Below are 26011 nucleotides of genomic sequence, written 5' to 3' on the forward strand. Positions count from 1 at the left end.
CGATTTTTATTATAACACTAGCTGCAAGGACCCGCTTCGCTGGGTTTTTATTTGTGGGCAAAAAGTAACGATAGTGAAGATTAAGATAATTACATTATAGCCAATCTTACCCGTTTTCGCAGAATGCAAGAATTAGGTCCCCCGTTTCCAGACTAATTTTAGAGAATTTTTACGTCCAGTCAAACGAACTATTTTCAATTTGATCAATTTTCTGGAACGTCTACAATCGTTCTATAATCGAACAAATTCGAATTTAAATTCGAATTCGAAAATTTTTAAAATCGAAATAGAAAATCTTCCACTTTCAACCACTTTCAAGCCCATATCTCCCGCACCCTTATAGCTATCGAGAAGCAACCACTATAGTGCACAAATGGAGACTTGGGGCTACTACCACATACAAACACCATTCATGTGCGATGTGTAGTTTTGGCTGAAAAGTGAAATATAGGGACACACACGTCCATTTTTATATATATAGATATAGATATAGATATACCAATTTACTTTTTTCAGTCGAATTCATTTAGGCCTAATCCTTCCATTTTCGAAATGGGACGTTATTTACATAAATTTTTTTGATAAATGGAACCAATAACGTTCTAGAAAGAATACACGATGTCTTATGTTCACGTGCAATTATTGAAATTTCCGGAAAACGTATTGAAATTTGGGCAGAATTTTAGGATACACGCCTTTATATAGTATTTATTAGTAAAATTGAAGACCTTGATGCAAGAATATGTTAGCTCAGTTTCTTTATTGAACTTTTTGAATTTCTACAAATATAGGGCAGATATAATTTCCAGACTTATAGCTTTTCATCGACTGGCCTATCAACCTCTGATACCATTAATCACCTGTAATCTGACCTAAATTACAGTACAAACTCGGAACTTCAGGATGATTTTTCCCAGAAACTTAAAAAAAATAAGTTAACACGTTCTTTCTCCAAGGTTTTCAATTATTATGATATAACAGGCTCACTATTCCTTTACTAGAAAGTAGTCATCCATACAATAAAATAAAAAACAACTGGTAAGTAAACTTTAAAAATCAATAATTGATTGATTTATTCATTAACTCATTCCTAATTTATCTATTTTTAAAATCATTTTCTTATCTTTATTATTTTGCAATGTAAAAAAAAAGCAATTTTCTACATTACAATTTAGCTGGTACTTAATGTTAAAAATATGTTTTATTTGAATTTTTACTTGAATTTATTGGTATAAAATTAATTAATATTAAATTAGATGAAAGTATAATGTAAACATATCACTTTTATATTTCAATTCAAGAGATTGTAGACAAAGATAAAACAGTTATTTTTAAATCTATAACACCTTGAGTTGTTAAAACGTATGACACAATTACTGATAAGATTTATTATAGCAAGTAACACAGTTTAGCGCTTTAATCCCATTATTTTATATATAAAAGTTTTCTTCATACGAAACAAATTTAAAAATTAAAAATTAATAAATAAATAAGTTATAAATTAATTCTTCTTCCGCAGAATGATTGCATTGCAAGAAATGATCTGTAGACAATTTAATGATTCTATAATTACCTGAGGGATGATTTTTTTCGAAGGAATTGTGTCAATGAAAAAATGCGATGAAGGTCATACCTTATTGAAAAGAAAAATTATTAGGAAAATTCTTTGACGTTTCGAGTGATTCATTATACAAAAGCTATTAGCAAATTTAAAACAATTACTTATCGCAACAATTAAACATTACATATTATTATGGTGGCCCAACTACATTAGAATGATGTTAATTACTAAGTAAACTCATTATAAGGAATATATAAACAAAATAAACTTAATTTAACATTTATTATAATTATGTCTTGTTCAAATGAAATGAAACACAAACATCTTCGAAATTGTTTAGTTTCAAATAACACAATCCCTTTAAAAGGAATAACTTAATTAAAATTGACCTTCATAATATTGTGTTACATACATAAAAAGAACCTGGTTCAGCAAAAATTCATTTTACAACGAGCGAATCATAGCGTAAATCCATCGGATCTAATTATAAATATGTTAAATTTTATTTCGGTTTTGGATATTTATAAAAATTAATAATATAGAAATCTGGGAAAAGTAAATATTTTGACGTCAAAATTGTTTTCCACATTAAATCTTTATCAATTTTAAAATTAATTAAATTGAACATTTATGCAGCCTTAGATTTGTTTTTCTTTTCGAAAAATCTGCTTCAGTTTTCCAGGAAATAACATGAAAGTATTTTTTGACTCTGTCCTTGAGCGTTAAGAGGGACTTTTAATTATACTCATCATTGGTTTATCAGGCCCACAATATGGCTGCCGATTGATAAAGGGCGGAACAGCCTAACCACGTAAAAACTAGAGTTTTCCGACCGCCCATTAGAGTTTAATCATCTTGGCCATTTTGCCATCATATGAAGTTATATTTCGTTAGTTAATATAGGATTTTTATCATCATACAAGGTATAGTACAAACTAATATTGATTTATTAGTTTCGTAATTTTATCAATATTTTATTTTTAAAAATTCGGATCGATTAATATAGGAAGCAATACTTTATAAACAAAAAGCATTGTTGCTAGACCCCCGGCATCCTTTATTTTATTTTATCCCTAATAGTTTCTACTGTAGATCATACCTTTCAGTCTTCAAATTAGTTCGGGTAATTTTAAGAGGTGGGCCATATCTCCCGAATAAATGGCCCAATTTTCCTGAAAATTTCTAGAAACGTTTCTCCTTAATACACAAATCTCCCGGCAAAATGTCAGAAATTTTAGACCAAAGGCACAGGAGTTATTGAGATTTAAAGTGGGTGAAAAAATCGTGTCCCCTCCGTATAGAAAAAGTCCCAAACTTTTTTTTTTGCACTTCTCGATGTTTCTAGGTCCTCCTCTGAGTACAAAAATGTAAAACTTTTGGAAGTAATTTTTTTTACCGATCGCCATACTTTCACTCTGTTATACAACAACCGAAAAAGTAATATATGAATTAAAATTAATGGATACTGGCAACATATCTGATTTACTTTTTATAGACCCATATATATTTCTTTTATATACTTTCTATACATAAACCCTTTTATAATGGAAACCGGTAGACTTCGTTTTAAATTGCCTATTTTCATAATAGATCATCTTGATATAAATTTGAGACTTTTGATTATATGACTGATTATTATTGCATTAAAAAATCAATTATATTTTTTAATTTTTCATGTTTATACAAGAATTAATTAATATTATCTTTGCATTATTTTCTCGGAAAGATCATAGACGATAACATCAACATTTGATATACTATTTATAGTAAATGTTTACTAAAAACTGACGTGTTAGTTGAACTATGTAAATGAATGGCGTGAGTAAATACCATACATTAACTAACCATTATTCCTTAATTTCTGCAGGCATAAAACAGTTTTTATTTTATGAAATTAGAATATTTTATATGAAACTTAATAGCATTAGCTATGAGTTATTTTTATATTTTAAACATTTTTATCGAATATCATTAATTACATTATCTATACATTTGTTTTGACCAAAAAAAAGATGGACACTTTGACCTCATTTTGTAACGATTTATAAATACCATTAATAAAACATTGAAACGAATGTTTTTTTTTTTATGTATAAAATTTTTTGAATTTTATTTCTGTCTCGGTTGAAATGATTACTTCTACCTGGGATTTTTTTAAAAAATAAATCATTACACCGAATTTATTTCTAAAATATTTTCGATAGTCTATGTTCTCTCTCTCTTTTTATGTGTGTGTGTGTAGGTTATGTAGTGTATGTGTTAATTATAGCATACAAAATAAACTTTAACTTTTAAATAACAGCATATAACGGAATCTCATGTTATGTAGTGTTGTAGTGTTGTTTGTTTGTTTCCGTGTATTACTGTTTTTGTTTGTGTCGTTGTATTTCTTTATATTATTGATTAATAAAGTGGTAGATAGATTTAATAACTATTGCTTTATTGAATTTAATACAAAAATTTAATTATAGTTGATGCAACCTTCAAATTGTTGATCCGTGTCGGTGTTCAGTCGATCTGCAGTTGAATTATAAAGTGTAAAAGATTTCTCTAAAACACAATAAAGAGAATATGATGGATCAAAGATATTAAAGAAAATCCGGTTACAATAGAAACTAGAAATAACGCCAAAATATTTTAAGTATGATTTATATTATAATTGCTATAAAATAAGCAATTATATGGTTTATCCGAAAATCAGTTTTTAACAAGACAGTTATTTTTAATGACTTAAATACGATTATTGATAGGATTAACTTGCGACGAAACGAGTCTCTAACGACGAGTAATCGTGAATTTCTAGTTTCGCGTAGAGTAAAATCTTCACTTCTGGATGACCACTCAACAAACTTGAGTGCATGTTACTATTTATGACTAATCCACTTATCTCTAGAACTTCATAAAAACTCGTCTCGTGAACAATAATAGAACTTCTTACTCTAACTATAGCAGAGCCCCTGCTCATACAACACTCCACAATATACAGTACAAGTGCAGTACATCGAAATTTGCGTGTAGACCTAAATAAACACTTAATTTTAACGTAATAATTTCTATATTCAAAATAAATGAAACAAAACTAGCAATTATTTATTTATTGTGACATAATCGCAATGCCATTCTGCAATTTTTAATCACATTTTTTAAATTTATTAAATTTAAAATATATACTCTCCATCTCAAATTAGTAGAGTCTTTCCCTTGTTCACCATACTGTTATCAATAGAGTCATACCGGTCATCTGTTTAACTCCTTCCTGGGAAAATTTTTGAATTGAAATAACGTGACTTCCGGTTTGCATCGGAAGTTCGTATATGGTTAATTGGGACCTGCATCTAAGCTTTGTATATCTGGTCTCGACTTTCATCAATATAACTCTATTCTCGAGATTTAGGAAAGACAGACATTTTGACGGACAACAGTGGGAATTTCTAGTTCTACAATTTTTTCAAATTGCAGCCCAATAATTGTTATTTTATAATAACATATAAAAATTTTAAATGTAGCGAATTATGTAGCAACTGTGTTAAATAGTACAGTACATGTACTACAGTTCTAACTAATAGCGTAACTTGAATAGATATTAGGGGGTCGAATTAGAACGTGCAAACCTATATTCACTCCTGTATCCTTTGTCTGTACTACTGTGAACGTAACCACTAGCGTTGTGGGTAGATCTACATAGGGACTAATAGGGCTTATTTAAGCCCTGGACCCACAAAAATTAAATTATTATCATAAATTTTAATAACATCAAATTTTAATAAAATTTGATGTTATTAAAAGAATTTTAAACCGCAATTAATGATTCTTAATCTAACAAAAAATGGGTCTCCATTGGACTTCAATAAGCCCTAGGCCCCGAACAACCTAATTCCACCCCTGATTGTATCTATGTACAGTACATGTCTTGAGAAGGTTGGAGACAAATAATTACATCAATAAATTTTTAAAAATTAAAATCAATAAATTATTTAATTTTTTTTTGTTTTTTACAAGTAGATTGTAGAATAGAGTATTATTTAATACAAAAAGACAGACAAAGCATCCCATGGTGGAGTGTGTAAGGTTACATTATAATTTTATGCTTATAATTTGTGGAATTTTTTACTGGATCCAGGGATGTGTAAGTGCTCCATTTGTCCTCCTCTGTACAGACACCCATGTAGGCTACTATACTATTCATGTGTACAAATGTGTTTGTCATATTCAAATCTTTTTCCTGTACTTATTTGATTTTTCTTAATTTACTTATTTACAACTGTAAGGGAGGCCTGGGTCCTCTGGCCTTCCTGGTTACAATCCATTAATACAACATACTGTACTGTACATGCTCATAAATATTGAAGAACCTGTACAAAGGAATCATATGTGAGTTTCAACATTATTGGCAGTGGGGTGAGATCTTAACATGATATATATTCTCTATATGATCATAATTTGTGATGATGTCTTCTGATATGATCAAATGATACTGTTGGGAAATTCAAGAATTTCTCAACTAATCAAATCTTGTAAAACTTTTCATAAACCTAGCTTAAAAAGTATGACTTAATCTTAAATATTATAATTAAAAATATTAAAATTATAGATTTATATAGTTTATTATTTTATTCTCCACTACAATAATGTTTTCTTTGCAAATATTAGGTTATTATTATTTTAATTATTATACTTTAAAAATTACACTAAACAGCAAAAATATAATATTGCAAATTTATAATTTCAAGAGAAATGAAATGATTCAAAGTGATATATACTGTACATAGATTTTACATACTGTAATACAATTTAGTATAGTGAATGACAAATGAATGAAAATATAATCTCAATAAATTTATTTCTAATACTGTACTTGCAGAATAAGTACTGCAATAGTAATACTTGCAATTTATTAATCTAATTGAGCTTTTGTTAAATTTAAAAGATGTTAATTAAACTTTATCCTGCAGGCTTGTAGTATTATCCATAATCTTAAGTGTTATGGATTTTGGAGGGAGTTCCGAATGTATGATAGACTTGTACGAGCATGTACTCGGATATGTAGTCATTCTTTCTGGTTGTATTGTGGTGGAGGGATTTATTTCCTGGGTTGGAATGAGAGGAACTATTCTATACACTGCTCCCAGGGCATCAATGCAATATTTACTTTATGTAAGACTTGGTAAGTAAATATCTTGGATGCTAATTATAACATAATGTAAAATTTTTTGCCATGATGATTGATGCTATTAAAATTTTTAAATGTGTACTATTTAATGATTTTAATGTATTGTATAATATATTTTTAATAACTTTCCAAAACAATAATTCAAAAATATTTAAAATTGAATAAAAAGCAGATTTAATCAATAATGAAATTTAAGATTAAAAAATTTAATGTTTTGAAAAATTTTAAATTTAATTAAATCTATTTTAATCTTCTTTAATTGTGCAAAAGAGATATATTAAAATGTTAAATGTAAAATCCAACATTTCTATGTTGGATAGTTTATCTTTAAGGTCAAATCTTAACAAAATATCGTAAATTCTAGGAATTTGAAGATCAAAACAAATTTAACCATAGCAGACATAAACAAATATTTGATTCTCCTGAAGCTGGAATACTCTGCTGAAGGCATTAATATTTTATAAAATTTAAAGTTTTTATGTGTTTTTTTTTAATCTTTATTGCTGAAATAAAACTAATTAGAGAAAAAGATTCATTGAATTAATTAATTTTAATACATTTATTTTCATAATTCCTTTTGTACAAGCATTCTACTTGATTAGTTAAAGCTTAATAGCATTAAGAAATTCAGCAATTTAAATAAAAATTTAAAAAATAAAATTAGCATAGATAAGCAACTGAATTGTTTAGAATAAATCAGTAAAGAGAAAGCTAAGCAATTTCTTAGATTAAATTTCCTTTATATGCTGTATAATATTTATATATTTAGAGTACAGAATTGTTATAAATATTTATTATTTATTCAAATATTATTTAGAATTTTAGAATTTTATTTTTAAGAAAAAATTTTTATTAAATTAATGATTTTATTTATTGATAAGTTTAAATAATTCTGTATTATTTTTACAGGTTTTCTAAATAAATTACATTTGAATTTTTTCTAAACAAACTTATATTTTTAATGACATTTTAAAAATTTGATAGAACAAAAAAAAATTTAATTTATCAAAAAATAAATTATATTTGAATTAACATTTAAATGTTAATCAAATATCATTTGTTTTTTTCGATAAATTAAATTTCTTTTTATGTTCTAGCAAATTTTAAATGTCATAAAAAATAACCTGAAAAGATTTTGATATAAAACAGATGCAAATACAGAATATTATATGTAAAGACAGGTTTATTATTATCAGTAATACGTCTATATTTCTTGTTTTGCATTTAGATAGGATATTTTAAATATTAAATATTAAAAAAAAGAACAATTGAAATAAATTATAGTTAGAATAATAATTTATTTTATAAATATGAATAGCAGAGTGAAAAAAAGTTATTTACTGTAATTTGTTTTTTTTTTTTTTAGGAATATTTTTAGTAGAATTGGCTTGGCTTATTGTTGGAGTGGTTTGGATAGGAAGACATTATGGCTCTTGTCCAATGGGAGTTGCTAAAAAAGCTGTTTTAGGTTAATGATCCGTTACTATATTTTATGTAATAAATTTTTAAAACAAACGTAGCCTTTTATCGTACTATTCATTTATAACTTAATTTCAGGTATTATCATTTGCAACTGGTGTGTTCTATTAAGTGTATTAGTTACTACCTGGTGCACTTTTGATGCAGCAGGAAGGTCATGGGTGAAAATGAAAAGGTATCAAAGAAGTCTTAGAGAAGGAAGAGCGAAATTTCGATATAAAAGGTCTGGTAGTGGGCATCGAAATTGGAGGCAGAGGTACAGTGCATCTAAATAAGTTTGAAAGAATTGAAACTTATTAGATATTATTTTGTTTTTCTATAAATATTTGAATTATTTACTTTATAAAATAGAAAAGCTATGCGTGAATATCAAAATAGTTGGAATAAAAGATGTAGATTACTTTTCTGTTGTTTGGGACATTCAGATAGGCATAGAGTAAGTTGCTTATTTTTTATCATTAATTTGATTTTAATAAATAAAATATTCTATAGTTTATCCAATTCAAACAGCTTTTCTTAGAGTGAAAACTTTTTGCTCTGAGAAAAGCATAGTTTTAGTTGGATTTATATTTGAGGAGTAGACTATTATTATAAAATGATAAAAGTTAATGATCAAATTAATTAAAATTGAAATTTTTAATGTTGTTTGATAAATATACAATATTTGTTTCTTCAGAATTCATTTGCTGAAATAGCCAAACTTCTTTCTGAATTTTTTCGTGATCTGGATGTTGTCCCTTCTGATGTAGTTGCAGGTATGGTGTTGTTGAGAAAATTTCAACAGATGGAAAGACAGATGATTGTCAATCAAGTAAGAAAATTTTTAAGTGCAACAAAATGAATTAATAATAATTAAATATAATAATTAAAGGTGAATAAATTTTAAATTTTAACAAGACAACAATTGAATTGAGAAATTAAGAAAGAGTTAAATCAGTTTACGAATTTTATAAAATAATTTTTAAAAATAAGATTTATAAAACTTTGAAAACAATTACATAAAAATCACATTTTATAAGGAAAAGTTTTCTAAAGAAAATATTGAAATTTCTTTCTGATTCAACAAAGAAATATATTGATAGAATAATTTATAAATAAGTGTAGAAAAATTTCAAAAAATATTTTGAAAATTTGGCATATAAGTTTTTTCAAATTAAATTAATAACTCATTTATAAAGCATATAATATTTGAATTTCTTATATACAAATTTTGCAAGTGGAAACAAAAAAATTCTGTGCAATATTCATTCATAATTAATAATTATATAATAATTTATTGTGACAAAAAAGAGGAGTTAAAAGCAATAAACCAGAACAACTCATTTCATTTATAATAAAAATCAACTCTACTGTATTTTGATTGACTCATTGAATCTACAATTGTAAAATAAAAATAAAAATGTTTTTATTTTATGAATGTAAATTCAATGAGCCTATGATAATAGTATTGAATAAATAATAATGTTTATTATAATGTTAAAAAAAATAAAAAATGCTTTTGTTTTTGTACTGTCATTAAAATTTTTACTTACCTTGTATTTTAATATACAGTAGATATTCCATTTTTCTTCATAGGGAAACAATTTGTTTTTATTAACTATAGGGTATATTTTCTTATTTTAAAATGTATCAAAATATAAATAACTTTTACATTGTAAAAAATTATTGATGTGAATTTTAAATTGTCAGTCACTTATTAGGACTGTTACTTTTTGGAGAAGATTCTTTTATTTGTTCCAAATTAATAGGATTAATACTTATAAAAGTACAAATAAAAAATAGATTATATAAATTTTTATTTATAATTTTAAAGTAGCTTTTATACAATATAAATGATAATTAAAAATTTAACATATTCTTGTGTTATTTAACTTTGCATTCATTGTATGGTGTGGCATGTTTTATTCAATGTTCTGAGTAGTATAATAAATTTTTGATATTTCTAGTTAAAAACATATATAAATTATTATAAAATTTGTGTAAATTTTACAGGCAATAACAGATTGATAATTAATATGAAAATACACTTTCATAAGAAAAGAATTAATATATTAATAAATGTTTATCAATTTTAATAAGAAAAGAAATTTGATTGATATAAAGTGTGAAGATAAATTACATCTCTTAGTGATGTGCTCAAACAACACTCTTGTTTAGTTGTATTTATATTGACTTGTTGATTCTCTAATTTCCAATAGAATAAAATTTAATTTTTTTAAGAGTAAAGAGCACATAATTTATTTGTTTTATAAAAAATATATATAAATTAAATTTTAACAGGCTATATTTAAATCTTTTAAATATAGCTTGTTAAAATTCATTAAATACTTAAAAGAAAACTCTAGAGAATATATTTTAATCTTGCTTTTATTATTTGTAAGTATACATTATAAAGTTTATAGATTTTTTTTACAATTCTGTGTTTTTAAATATTTAAAATTTAATATATTTTATTGTTAATTATTCTGACTATTTCATATTTCATTATTTACTTATGTATGCTATTATTTTTTGTGATCTTTTCATGCTATTTTTTATCATACATATCATACATATTTATTATATTTATATAAGACATTAAGTTTGTTTGGAATACATTCTATTTTATTTATTTTCTTTTTTTATTAAAATATTTATATTTTAAATTAAATAATTTTCATTTTTTGACAGTGACTCATTTCTTTCTGACAGTTATTTCAGTTAGTAATATGTTTTTCAATTAATTTTAAAAATTATTTGTTGTTTTTTTGATATTAAATTTTTTAAAATGCCATTCATGTAATACTATCATTCATATTTAATTAAAGAAATTAAGCCTTTATTTTTATGGACATGTTATATTTATGAATACAAATAAGTTCACAATTTAGATGGATAATGGGTTTGACTTTATAGAAAGGTGACTAAAGACTGCTTCACATTCTAGACAATAATTTGGCAAAGAAGATAGAATTAAAACAGACTTTGAGTTTTTATCATATTTTCAATATTTATTAGTAATACTAGTTACATAGTCACATCCTTAACTTCTGGTAAGCATGTGTGATTATGTGACTAGCATAACTTAGTCACAGATAAAGATGTGATTGTGTGCATCACATCTTTACCTGTGCATCTTTAGCATAATTCAAAAAGATGAAAAGGTCTCTATACTTGAACTAAGTAAGAATTTTATGAAGAACAAGATGAATCCTGATGCTTTATGATGATAAAAACTCTTAATCCACATAGTTATCTAATAAAAATAAAAATAATAATAATAATAATAAAATTTTTATTTAATTTATATCAAAACCATTTTCTAACTTAGTCATATTATCTAGGAAAATTATATACTTTCCTTTAATTGATCTACATATAGTAATATTACAGTAACAACTGCTTTACTTTAAGATGCCAAACTTTCTCTAATAATGTTATGATTCAAGGTTTCAAATTTTTCAAAAAATTTAATTATTTATAATATTTTCTTTTAAAGTTCATAGATAAAAAAATTTATACTTTTTCAGCAAAAAAATGATACTTATCAGTTCCTTTCGGGAGTTCCTATAACTCCTAAAACCAAGTTCCTGGATATTAATAATCCAGTAAGTAGAAAATTAAATTTTATTCTTTTTTTTTTATTTCATATTTCTCGTTTCTAAATTTTATAAAAATCTTATTGTACAAGTGACAGTGAAGGTTAAGGATAGAAAAAATAAGAAATATTTATAAGGAAAATACATATAAATTAAGTTTTCCTGGATTCTTAAAAGAAATTTTACTAAATAAATGATGTTACTTGTTTGTCTTTTCCTTGATAAACTGTAAAACAAAAATGAACACATATAATAAAAATAACCTAAACAATAAACTAATTCTACATTTTAAATTTTTTTAAAACTAGCACGAATTATTTCATCTACCATATTTATAAAATTTTCATAGTATTTTAAAGAATTTAATAAACTTTTCCTATTCAATTGTAATTTATAATTTATTTAAAATGAAAACAATAATAACTAACTGAATTAAATTGTTTTTCTTTAGAATGTAGCTAAAGAAGTACAAACAATAACACATTATCTTCATTATGCTTTGGCAGTTTATGGTTGGCCAATGTTTATGATGGTAAACAGTAGTACAGGATGTTGTCAACTTTGTCCATATATAAGGTATAGTCTTATATCAAAAATTCAAAATTTATAATATTGTAGTCAGTGGCATAACTTTAATTTTTACCTTAAAAGAAGTCCATATCCACCTTCTACCAATTAACAATATTGGTCAACATAGTTATATACAATTTCATTATATTACACTAGCTTTGAAATATATTTTTGTAAGTTGAAAATGCATTGTCATTTTACTACAGCTTATATTTTATAATGCAGTGTAAAATTTTACAATAAAGATATTTACATCTAATGCTCATAACTATGCTGTTTTTAGAATGCTGATTTAAATATGATAATTTTTTATAAAATATACAATTAATATTAAATTTTTATATTATATACAAACTATATTCTGAATTTTAATATCTTTTAATAAGGCACAGAATGCTCAGAATTATACAGATTAATTATAATGTTTTGAACAGTTTTATAAAAAATACATATTTATGCATATATAATTTTTTTAATTTCAGCAATTTTTTCTATTATGTTATATACTTCAGATATCAAAATATCTATAAAAAAATTCCAAAAACTTGAGAAAAATTATTTCAGATAATGATCAAATTAAACATTATTTTATTTGTGATATAATTGCAGTTTCTAATCCTTAAACCAATTATTAGAGAATGCATATAAGAATTATGGTAATAATAATCAAGGTTATTTTAAACACTTGAGGCCTCTGGCCCAATTACTTGTAGAGGCATTATACAGACAAAAAACAAAAGTATTAGTAGTACACATTGAGATGAGGCCCCAGCTATGACTTGCAGCCTTGGTGATAATAGTATAAAATAAATGTACTAAAATTATTTAATGTAATAATAATGAAGTAATATTTTAGAATTGTCAGTCAGAACATCATAGTAGTAATGCTTCATTTTGTTTTATTAGAGAATGCAAACTCAAATCTAGACTGGACTCTTATATAGCAGCTTGTCTGGATACAGACAAGATCAAGTATTTGGCTGATTCTCATTAATTAAAAGTAGTATTGTATCAAGTATGATGTTCCTTGCACAAGAAAGTGCCGATTCGCAGTGCCATTTATATTCTTTAAAAATTAAATTATACATTAATTATATTATGAGTAATCAAGAAGTTGCAGCATCAGAGATGATAATATTGATATAATTTTTCCAAAAAGAATGATTATAATTAAAAAAAACAGGGCCATGACCAATAACATTTCCAAAGTAAAGACTGCTCTTCCTCTTCCTTCTAGTAGTTATGCCATTGACTATAGTTATAAAAATAATGCTCATATTTTTCATAAATATTAACAGATGTTATTGTTTGCCTGTAAGACAAAAGAGAAAATATGATGCAGCTACAGTTGTAGAGGATAATTGTTGTCTTTGCAATTATGCTGCACTTAGAAAAATGTGTCAGCTACATAATATGGAAGTTGTTTATGCAACTTATCATGTTGAAGTAAGTTTTTAAATATATTATATTATTTTGCAATCAAATTATAATAATTAGGCTATAAATAAAATATTGTTTTTATGATATATAAATTTTATAAATTTATATTGAATAAATGATACATTTTTTTTATTTCTACAGATTACTATGATTTTAAATTTAGATATTTGCTTATTTTTATAAAAAAAAAGAACCTAAATTGAAACCTTTTAATAAATAATACTACAAAAGAAAAACAAAAATCCAATCAGGAAAAGTCTTTTAGAAAGTAGAATTACAAATAAAAAAATGCATTTAAATTTATGTAAAATCAGTATTCATATTCAGCAGAATTCTGTTTCTATATAGTGTGGTGATTATCACCAAGTTTTATGATAGTTTTCCCATTCTTTGTTTCCAACTTTTTATTGTTTCTTCTTAGTACTTTTCTTTATTACTTTTGGGGTCAGACATTTAACTGGTTTAAGCATGGTGGGAGAACTACACAGTGATTATTGGCTAAGCAAAGATGTTTTTTTGACGGTTTCTGTGTATATCCAAGGGACAAAAATGAAAAAAAAAATCTTTTTTCTTCCTTTGTTCAGAAAGAACAGTGAAGACTAAAAACAATTAAGAAGAAAAATTGCATATTATTTTAAAGGTTATGTACAGGAAAGTTTTCTTAGCCTAAAAGGAAGGTGACTCTTGGAATTTTAGCAATCAGAATTGGACTGCTAGAACTTGTGTTGAAAATTTTTCATAAACTTTTAGACATTAATATATAATCTGAGCAAAGAAGTTGGTGAGTTATTGACAGTTTTCGTTCTCTACTTCTAATTCCTTTCACTTCCAGGTTTTTACATTTCCTTGCCTTATACAGTACTAATGACACTTTTTAGGGAAGGAATGTCCAGATTGTGTTAATTTTTATTTATTTATTTTTTGTTGCATTATCAGTTTCCTGTACATCCTCCATGTTCAATTAATTGTTAACAGTAATCAGAAAACAAATTGTTATATTTGTCTACTATAGATCTTTATGTAATACAATACAATAGAGCATTAATTATCCAAATACCGATCAATTGAAACATTGGTTAACCGAAAGTGTTCCAATTGGCAAATTCAAATTTCTGCTAGGGCTGTGGTGTTGCAGCACTCTTCCCCTCCCTGCCAAACTGAACTGTAGGCTTAGTTTAATGTATTACATTATGTAAGGTATGTATTTGTAAGATGTGTAATACAAATTATATACAGTACAGTTTTGTGTTTAATATATTTTTTGTAAATGATCAGTTATCCGAACAACCCCAGTCCCAAATTGTTTCAGATAATTGATGCTCTACTGTATTATGATTGAATAAATTTGCTCTTAACATTTATCTACATAGCTTATTCATCAATATCATAAGATCACATGAAATATATATATATATTGATTTTTCAATTAAGTTTATTAAACTTTGTTTTCTATGGATTCATGCCAAGTAATCTTCATAATGATGAATTGTTTAATGTATTCTTTAATTTAACTAAAAAGATCTATATTAGTCTGAAGGCCATCAAATTGCTTCTTACTGAACAGCCATATTTTTTCAGTATGGATCTTTGTTTTTCTTTAGATTAATAAATTTTGAAATTTCTGCCCATATTTATAAAATTTTCATAGTATTTTAAAGAATTTAATAAACTTTTCCTATTCAATTGTAATTTATAATTTATTTAAAATGAAAACAATAATAACTAACTGAATTAAATTGTTTTTCTTTAGAATGTAGCTAAAGAAGTACAAACAATAACACATTATCTTCATTATGCTTTGGCAGTTTATGGTTGGCCAATGTTTATGATGGTAAACAGTAGTACAGGATGTTGTCAACTTTGTCCATATATAAGGTATAGTCTTATATCAAAAATTCAAAATTTATAATATTGTAGTCAGTGGCATAACTTTAATTTTTACCTTAAAAGAAGTCCATATCCACCTTCTACCAATTAACAATATTGGTCAACATAGTTATATACAATTTCATTATATTACACTAGCTTTGAAATATATTTTTGTAAGTTGAAAATGCATTGTCATTTTACTACAGCTTATATTTTATAATGCAGTGTAAAATTTTACAATAAAGATATTTACATCTAATGCTCATAACTATGCTGTTTTTAGAATGCTGATTTAAATATGATAATTTTTTATAAAATATACAATTAATATTAAATTTTTATATTATATACAAACTATATTCTGAATTTTAATATCTTTTAATAAGGCACAGAATGCTCAGAATTATACAGATTAATTATAATGTTTTGAACAGTTTTATAAAAAATACATATTTATGCATATATAATTTTTTTAATTTCAGCAATTTTTTCTATTATGTTATATACTTCAGATATCAAAATATCTATAAAAAAATTCCAAAAACTTGAGAAAAATTATTTCAGATAATGATCAAATTAAACATTATTTTATTTGTGATATAATTGCAGTTTCTAATCCTTAAACCAATTATTAGAGAATGCATATAAGAATTATGGTAATAATAATCAAGGTTATTTTAAACACTTGAGGCCTCTGGCCCAATTACTTGTAGAGGCATTATACAGACAAAAAACAAAAGTATTAGTAGTACACATTGAGATGAGGCCCCAGCTATGACTTGCAGCCTTGGTGATAATAGTATAAAATAAATGTACTAAAATTATTTAATGTAATAATAATGAAGTAATATTTTAGAATTGTCAGTCAGAACATCATAGTAGTAATGCTTCATTTTGTTTTATTAGAGAATGCAAACTCAAATCTAGACTGGACTCTTATATAGCAGCTTGTCTGGATACAGACAAGATCAAGTATTTGGCTGATTCTCATTAATTAAAAGTAGTATTGTATCAAGTATGATGTTCCTTGCACAAGAAAGTGCCGATTCGCAGTGCCATTTATATTCTTTAAAAATTAAATTATACATTAATTATATTATGAGTAATCAAGAAGTTGCAGCATCAGAGATGATAATATTGATATAATTTTTCCAAAAAGAATGATTATAATTAAAAAAAACAGGGCCATGACCAATAACATTTCCAAAGTAAAGACTGCTCTTCCTCTTCCTTCTAGTAGTTATGCCATTGACTATAGTTATAAAAATAATGCTCATATTTTTCATAAATATTAACAGATGTTATTGTTTGCCTGTAAGACAAAAGAGAAAATATGATGCAGCTACAGTTGTAGAGGATAATTGTTGTCTTTGTAATTATGCTGCACTTAGAAAAATGTGTCAGCTACATAATATGGAAGTTGTTTATGCAACTTATCATGTTGAAGTAAGTTTTTAAATATATTATATTATTTTGCAATCAAATTATAATAATTAGGCTATAAATAAAATATTGTTTTTATGATATATAAATTTTATAAATTTATATTGAATAAATGATACATTTTTTTTATTTCTACAGATTACTATGATTTTAAATTTAGATATTTGCTTATTTTTATAAAAAAAAAGAACCTAAATTGAAACCTTTTAATAAATAATACTACAAAAGAAAAACAAAAATCCAATCAGGAAAAGTCTTTTAGAAAGTAGAATTACAAATAAAAAAATGCATTTAAATTTATGTAAAATCAGTATTCATATTCAGCAGAATTCTGTTTCTATATAGTGTGGTGATTATCACCAAGTTTTATGATAGTTTTCCCATTCTTTGTTTTCAACTTTTTATTGTTTCTTCTTAGTACTTTTCTTTATTACTTTTGGGGTCAGACATTTAACTGGTNCAAATACTAACAATTTTAATCAATAATATAAAAATTTGATTTTAAAACAGAATAAATGATTCATTAAATATGAATAGTGATGCAGCCAGGGGTACAAGGGAACAATTAGTACTCCTTGCTACTAACATTCATTTTTTTTAACAGTTGAAATTTATTCATATGTAAGTGTAATGATAAACTAAAGCAGATTGCTGCATTAGTATAGATTTAAACCATCCAACTCATAGTTTTTGAATATTTAATAAGATAATGAAAATATGATTTTTTCCCTTTTGCAATCATATATATAATTAATTCTTCAAACCTGTGTGTGATTTGTTTAGTGATTCCAAGTATAGTAATTATTATTGGTCTGCAATTTGAAAAAATTGTAGACCTATAAATTCCCACTGTTGTGTGTCTGCTGTTTGTCTGTCTTTCCATTCATTTAACTTTTGTTTGATTTTATTATAGGTTGGAGAAACACCTTTTTTTGTTGCTGTAGATCATGAAAAGAGAACTGTTATTGTATCAATTCGAGGAACACTTTCCCTTCAGGTGAATAAAATTTTATGCTTTATAACTATGTAACAACTATATAAAATTGAGAATTTATATTTAAACATGTAAATCTTTATTTTTGTCAATAACATTGGCATTATAAAACAGAAATTTAATGTTTTCCCAGGATGTAATTACAGATTTAAATGCAGAAGGAGAGCATCTGCCAACAGAACCTATCCATGATGACTGGTTGGGCCATAAGGTTAATTTTACTTTAAGTTCCACTCTGCTATATTCTTACTAGTTTACATTTTTGGTAAATACATGTTAAATAATCTCTTTGATTTTTAAAGCTGAAAGACAGATATGTTTTATTTATTCCAAAATTATGTTGCTTGGTAATGATACAAAATGAACCAATCCAATTTAAATTGCATTTGTATTTGATTTCATGCTTCATATTTCTTTAATTTTACAAAGTTAAAGCATTCAGTCTATTAAAATTATATTCAGCTTTAATGATAAATTTTTATGAAAATATGTATAGTACTGTACATATACTGTACTACCAATTATGCAAAATATCAGATTAATTCTATTTTGTATTTATATATGTACTATATTAGGAAATTACATGTTTTCCTAATAATTTTACAATGTAGCAAATGTCTGTTAAATATAAGGTAATTTACAAAAAAACTCCCATGAACTTTTGCTATATATAATTTACTTGCAATATATGATTATTTGCAATATATGCAATATGTAATTATTTATATATATTTTAAATATTATACAGTATTAATTAATTTATTTATTTAGCATCTAAGATTTTTTAATAGAAAATTTAAATACAGTATATAGAGTTAAAANTTCTCATCCAGTTAAATGGTTATATAAATAATAAATTTTATTGTGGAGTTTTGTTAAAATAGTTAATAAAATGGTTCTTATGCCAATTTATTGCCAATTCAATCATTAAGTTTCATTTGAATTTACTTACACTGATTTATTTCATTTAGAACATTATTTATTTCAGTTAACAGTAATTTAACTTAACAGAAGTGAAGATGAGAATTAAGTTTGAAAATAATATAAAGATAAATAATTATTTAAAACTGTGTTGCTGTTTTTAATAATTACTATTTTATTAACTGTCTTTTTGAATTACAAATATAATGAATGAAGTTTGTGTAAAATAGAAGTCAAAACAAAGTTTTTTATTTAAATAACAGCTTAATTCAAATGTTTTAGAGGAATATGATGATAGTTATTTCATTGATATATTGTTTTTATTTTGAAATAACAAATCTTTTTTCTAAAAACCATATATTACCACTTCAGTTTTATTTTCATAAAAGTTATTATTATGTTAAAATATAACAATGAAATAAAGCAATCTTAAATATTGCATCTTTTAATGTTTATAATTAGTATATATGTTACAGCTAATCTAAAAAATTGGTTACTATACATAATTACTGTTTATTTTACAAAATAATCAGTATTTGTGATTATTATGATAAAATACATGCAATTAATTATTTTCACCAGTTATTCTATATAACAACCAAACCTATTGGCTGTAGCAATAACTTATAAAGTACAGAATATTTTTATTCTTACCATTTTTAAACAAACAGCCTCCTACTTGTTAGAACAGGAAAAATTGTCATGACTTTTCAAATCAAAGTATGTTGTGACTTTTGCAGCCATATTTTGTTGAAAGGCATTTTATCTTACAGTTGCATCTCTTGTACCCTTGACTGCCTGTAATGGACAATTTTCTGGCACAGTCACAAGGATACACAATAAAATCAGGAGCTGTTGGGGGAGGCTTTTGAGGCTGTCGGCCCTTTTTGGTGCCATTCTCATATATCCCGCTATCAGCATCCAACTGCAAAATGACTGCTGGAATGTTCCAGACATGGGAGGCATCACATACGACTGAGAGATTTATTGCTTTAACCAGAGGATGCTGATTATTGTCGATAATAACATGTTAACATGACTAATTTTACCAAAATATGAATAATTTATCATGTTCACCAAAACTGTTGGTTATTATGCAGAATATCCAATGATTTATGTGTATTCACTAGATCTATTGATTTAACCATAACATACATATATGTATGTTATGGTTAAAAACATATATATGTTTAAAATTATTATATAATAATTATAAATGAGTATTTAATAAAATTATTCTTCTTATTTATTTATTAGGGAATGGTACAAGCTGCAGAATATATAAGGAGGAAACTTATTGATGAAGCTATTCTCATACAAGCATTTAATTACAGTCCTGTGAGTAACAGATAATTTGATAATGAATTTATTTCTGTATGTTAAAGTTTATAATTTTTTAGTATTAATTAATTAATATTACAGTATTAAAATAATAATTACTAAAATATTTTTTGTAATTTTCAATAATAACTTTACTAAAGTACTTTTTCTCAATATTAAAAAATTTTAAATTGTTTACATATACTTATAAATTTTTATATGATTTAATTAACTTTAAAGAAAATACTATAATTGAATTATTTAGGAATTCATTATTATATTTTCTTTACTGCTTCTTTACTCAATTATAAAGGAGAAGGGCACACAATTATATGACTTAGTTCTTGTTGGTCATTCTCTTGGGGCAGGAACTGCTGCAATTTTAGCTATATTATTAAAACAAGAATATCCAAATTTAGTTTGTTATGCTTATTCCCCACCTGGAGGTTTACTTAGGTGAGGAATCATTTTATTTTAAATTATCTTATTATTTATAAACATTGATGTTTTAATATGTTTTCTATTAAAACTTAAATTCTTTTTCAGTATGCCTGCTGTTGAATATACAAAAAACTTTATTACATCTGTTGTTTTGGGTAAAGACCTTGTTCCACGTATTGGTCTCCATCAAATGGAATCCTTAAGATCTGACTTAATAAATGCTATTAAAAGAAGTCAAGATCCAAAGGTGAAATCAATTATTTTAATATATACTTACTTAAATGTTTTAAATTTATAATTTGACTTAAGATAACAATTCTCTTTGTAAAATAAAATTGATATAATTTTTGCTTTTAGTGGAAGATTATTTTAGGAGGTGTATTTTGTTGTTGTCCAGAAGAATTAAAATTTGATTTATCAGATATATCACCTGATAAATCAGGAAACAGAGATGTAACTTGCCATCCAAGTGATTCTTCAATTGCTTTAACAGTGCATCAGCCATTGTATCCTCCAGGAAGAATTATTCATATTGTTAGTCCAACATTGTGATGATGTTATTGTATATGAATGATTTATAACAATTGAATCTAGTATATAGAACAGTTTTATTCAAACAATATTTGACACTTGTTAAATTTTTTAAACTTTTACTTCTTTTGCTAAATTTCTGGCTGTACTATTGAATATGAATTCAGAAAATTTATCAAATTTCTTATGTCTAACTTCTTACATATTGATTTGCAAGTTGATGTATATGATAATAAACTTTTAATGGTTATACATCATTAAGGAAAATCCAAATGACAAAATGTGTTTCTGGATTTTAATTTACTTTCAAAGTATCATGATTTTGAAATGAGCATTTAATAATAAAGATTTTCTGATTTGTAATTTTGAAATAGTCTGGACATTTTACTGTATATTGCATAAGGAGAACATTTTATATGGAATCTAAAAATTTAATTATTATTTGGACTGTTTTAGAAATTAATCCACTAGTTCTAATGTTTTTTATCATTTGAATACTGTGGTATGAATTTTGTTATCTTCAAAATATTTTTCCATTTAGTGACTATAAATATATTCAATAGATTTTTATCTGTCATTAGAAAAATTATTATTTATATAGTCTAAAATTTGAGCCATGTTCAGTAATACAGAACACTAAGTAAAAATTGTAACTGATAGTATCTTAAATTCTTGTAATATCATTAAAATGTATTATTTATTTAACTTCTCATCCAGTTAAATGGTTATATAAATAATAAATTTTATTGTGGAGTTTTGTTAAAATAGTTAATAAAATGGTTCTTATGCCAATTTATTGCCAATTCAATCATTAAGTTTCATTTGAATTTACTTACACTGATTTATTTCATTTAGAACATTATTTATTTCAGTTAACAGTAATTTAACTTAACAGAAGTGAAGATGAGAATTAAGTTTGAAAATAATATAAAGATAAATAATTATTTAAAACTGTGTTGCTGTTTTTAATAATTACTATTTTATTAACTGTCTTTTTGAATTACAAATATAATGAATGAAGTTTGTGTAAAATAGAAGTCAAAACAAAGTTTTTTATTTAAATAACAGCTTAATTCAAATGTTTTAGAGGAATATGATGATAGTTATTTCATTGATATATTGTTTTTATTTTGAAATAACAAATCTTTTTTCTAAAAACCATATATTACCACTTCAGTTTTATTTTCATAAAAGTTATTATTATGTTAAAATATAACAATGAAATAAAGCAATCTTAAATATTGCATCTTTTAATGTTTATAATTAGTATATATGTTACAGCTAATCTAAAAAATTGGTTACTATACATAATTACTGTTTATTTTACAAAATAATCAGTATTTGTGATTATTATGATAAAATACATGCAATTAATTATTTTCACCAGTTATTCTATATAACAACCAAACCTATTGGCTGTAGCAATAACTTATAAAGTACAGAATATTTTTATTCTTACCATTTTTAAACAAACAGCCTCCTACTTGTTAGAACAGGAAAAATTGTCATGACTTTTCAAATCAAAGTATGTTGTGACTTTTGCAGCCATATTTTGTTGAAAGGCATTTTATCTTACAGTTGCATCTCTTGTACCCTTGACTGCCTGTAATGGACAATTTTCTGGCACAGTCACAAGGATACACAATAAAATCAGGAGCTGTTGGGGGAGGCTTTTGAGGCTGTCGGCCCTTTTTGGTGCCATTCTCATATATCCCGCTATCAGCATCCAACTGCAAAATGACTGCTGGAATGTTCCAGACATGGGAGGCATCACATACGACTGAGAGATTTATTGCTTTAACCAGAGGATGCTGATTATTGTCGATAATAACATGTTAACATGACTAATTTTACCAAAATATGAATAATTTATCATGTTCACCAAAACTGTTGGTTATTATGCAGAATATCCAATGATTTATGTGTATTCACTAGATCTATTGATTTAACCATAACATACATATATGTATGTTATGGTTAAAAACATATATATGTTTAAAATTATTATATAATAATTATAAATGAGTATTTAATAAAATTATTCTTCTTATTTATTTATTAGGGAATGGTACAAGCTGCAGAATATATAAGGAGGAAACTTATTGATGAAGCTATTCTCATACAAGCATTTAATTACAGTCCTGTGAGTAACAGATAATTTGATAATGAATTTATTTCTGTATGTTAAAGTTTATAATTTTTTAGTATTAATTAATTAATATTACAGTATTAAAATAATAATTACTAAAATATTTTTTGTAATTTTCAATAATAACTTTACTAAAGTACTTTTTCTCAATATTAAAAAATTTTAAATTGTTTACATCTACTTATAAATTTTTATATGATTTAATTAACTTTAAAGAAAATACTATAATTGAATTATTTAGGAATTCATTATTATATTTTCTTTACTGCTTCTTTACTCAATTATAAAGGAGAAGGGCACACAATTATATGACTTAGTTCTTGTTGGTCATTCTCTTGGGGCAGGAACTGCTGCAATTTTAGCTATATTATTAAAACAAGAATATCCAAATTTAGTTTGTTATGCTTATTCCCCACCTGGAGGTTTACTTAGGTGAGGAATCATTTTATTTTAAATTATCTTATTATTTATAAACATTGATGTTTTAATATGTTTTCTATTAAAACTTAAATTCTTTTTCAGTATGCCTGCTGTTGAATATACAAAAAACTTTATTACATCTGTTGTTTTGGGTAAAGACCTTGTTCCACGTATTGGTCTCCATCAAATGGAATCCTTAAGATCTGACTTAATAAATGCTATTAAAAGAAGTCAAGATCCAAAGGTGAAATCAATTATTTTAATATATACTTACTTAAATGTTTTAAATTTATAATTTGACTTAAGATAACAATTCTCTTTGTAAAATAAAATTGATATAATTTTTGCTTTTAGTGGAAGATTATTTTAGGAGGTGTATTTTGTTGTTGTCCAGAAGAATTAAAATTTGATTTATCAGATATATCACCTGATAAATCAGGAAACAGAGATGTAACTTGCCATCCAAGTGATTCTTCAATTGCTTTAACAGTGCATCAGCCATTGTATCCTCCAGGAAGAATTATTCATATTGTTAGAAATCATCCAAAGAAAGAAGAGTAAGGTTTAAAATATTTTAAAATTATAATAAATTTATAATTATTGTCAGAATTTTTTAACATGTAAATCAACAGGAAAAATTAATTTAAATAACTTTCTGACAAAACTTATACTAAAATGTATATAATATTAAATTTAATAATTAATTTCACACCTTCCTTACATCTTCTAGCAATACTATACTAAAAACAAATGTTCTCCACCTAGTTTACGAGCCTGTTTCCAGTTCTATACTTTCAAATTAAATGGTATACATAAGGAAGGTGTGAAATTAATTATTGTTAAGTTTCAGCTTTGAATGACATATTGCCTAATTTTAAATTTTTTAAAATAATAACCTATATAGTTTTAAAGATGATAATGATGATTATAAAATTATCACCTAAAAATAAATCAAACAACTTTAATTATTGCTGCATTATGTGTATTACTTATTAACTCATGATTGATTTGGTATTTATTTAAGATAATTATAACAAAAATTCTTTAATTAATAGAATGAGGTATTTTATAACAAAGGTTCAAGCACTTCTGAATGTTAGATATTGTATTTATATTTATCTCAGAAATAGTAATTTGAAAATAGAACAGTAACTGTCTTCTATTTTTAAATCACTGTTTCTGATGATGAGTATCTAGTACTCAAAACTTCTTGAACATTTTTCTTTTAATACTTTAAGATTAATTCAAAACTTTATTGTATTTGATAAATATCCCATTAGTTATGCATTGAAGCTTTTTGGGCTGCAATTTCAAAAAACTATAGACCTATAAATTTCCACTGTCATCTGTCTGTTGTCTGTCATCTGTCTGTCTTCCCTTAATCTCAAGAATGGCATTAGATAAATAAAATTCAAGACTAGATATGGAAATATTAGGGGCAGAAGGCCTGATTAATTATATAAACTTCTAGTGCAAACTATAAGTTATGTTATTTCAATTCAAAAAATTTTTCCCTGAAAGAAGTTAGACAACTGACACAACTCTATTACTAATGGAAAAGTATGATGTACAGGGGCAAGAGACTAATTTGAAGTGGAGAGTATATATTTTAAAGTAAAAAATTATTTAAAATTGCAGCCTAGCATTGTGATTACATCACAATAAATAATTACACATTATTTATTGAATTTTTCTAAAAGTGTATGAATTTTAATTTTTATATAGGCTACTATGTAGTTTATCTTAGCAAATTTACTTAATGATATTTCCTGTATTGTGCATAAAATAATTTCACAAATATATTACCTCTATTATAAATATTTTTTATGTAAAAAAATTCTAATAATAATACTTTTCAATTTCAAAATTTTTGCTTATTTTACAATCAAATTAAAATATTTTTATTCCATCTTAATATTAATAGAATGAAGGTAGAATGAAGAAATATATTAATAGAAAAACTAATTCAAACTTTTGTGTACTACTAAGTTTAGATGCTTACCAAAGTGTCATTAACCTTTCCTCGAAAAATAGTTTCTCTTTTTTTAATCCGTAACTTTTTTCTATTTATTTTATATATATATATATATATATTTATTTAGTCCAACTCAGTTACAAATGGAAG

General features: G+C 24.9%; 1 protein-coding gene across 1 annotated transcript in view; it reads left to right on the forward strand.

Moving 5' to 3' along the window:
- LOC111637651 (sn1-specific diacylglycerol lipase alpha-like) overlaps positions 1 to 26011 on the forward strand; it is a 55552-nt gene that overhangs the window by 19806 nt on the left and 9735 nt on the right. The window contains exons 3-16 of the mRNA XM_023383194.1: positions 6514 to 6725; positions 8098 to 8199; positions 8289 to 8466; positions 8562 to 8646; positions 8887 to 9021; positions 11720 to 11797; positions 12240 to 12364; positions 13657 to 13804; positions 18024 to 18107; positions 18238 to 18315; positions 20283 to 20363; positions 20659 to 20801; positions 20892 to 21033; positions 24241 to 24443. Coding sequence (XP_023238962.1) covers positions 6514 to 6725; positions 8098 to 8199; positions 8289 to 8466; positions 8562 to 8646; positions 8887 to 9021; positions 11720 to 11797; positions 12240 to 12364; positions 13657 to 13804; positions 18024 to 18107; positions 18238 to 18315; positions 20283 to 20363; positions 20659 to 20801; positions 20892 to 21033; positions 24241 to 24443 — 1794 coding nt within the window. The remainder of the gene's footprint in view (positions 1 to 6513; positions 6726 to 8097; positions 8200 to 8288; positions 8467 to 8561; positions 8647 to 8886; positions 9022 to 11719; positions 11798 to 12239; positions 12365 to 13656; positions 13805 to 18023; positions 18108 to 18237; positions 18316 to 20282; positions 20364 to 20658; positions 20802 to 20891; positions 21034 to 24240; positions 24444 to 26011) is intronic.

This window comes from Centruroides sculpturatus, unplaced genomic scaffold (assembly GCF_000671375.1).
Source record: "Centruroides sculpturatus isolate CEXI.00-Female unplaced genomic scaffold, Cexi_2.0 scaffold1027, whole genome shotgun sequence".
Lineage (NCBI taxonomy): Eukaryota > Metazoa > Arthropoda > Arachnida > Scorpiones > Buthidae > Centruroides > Centruroides sculpturatus.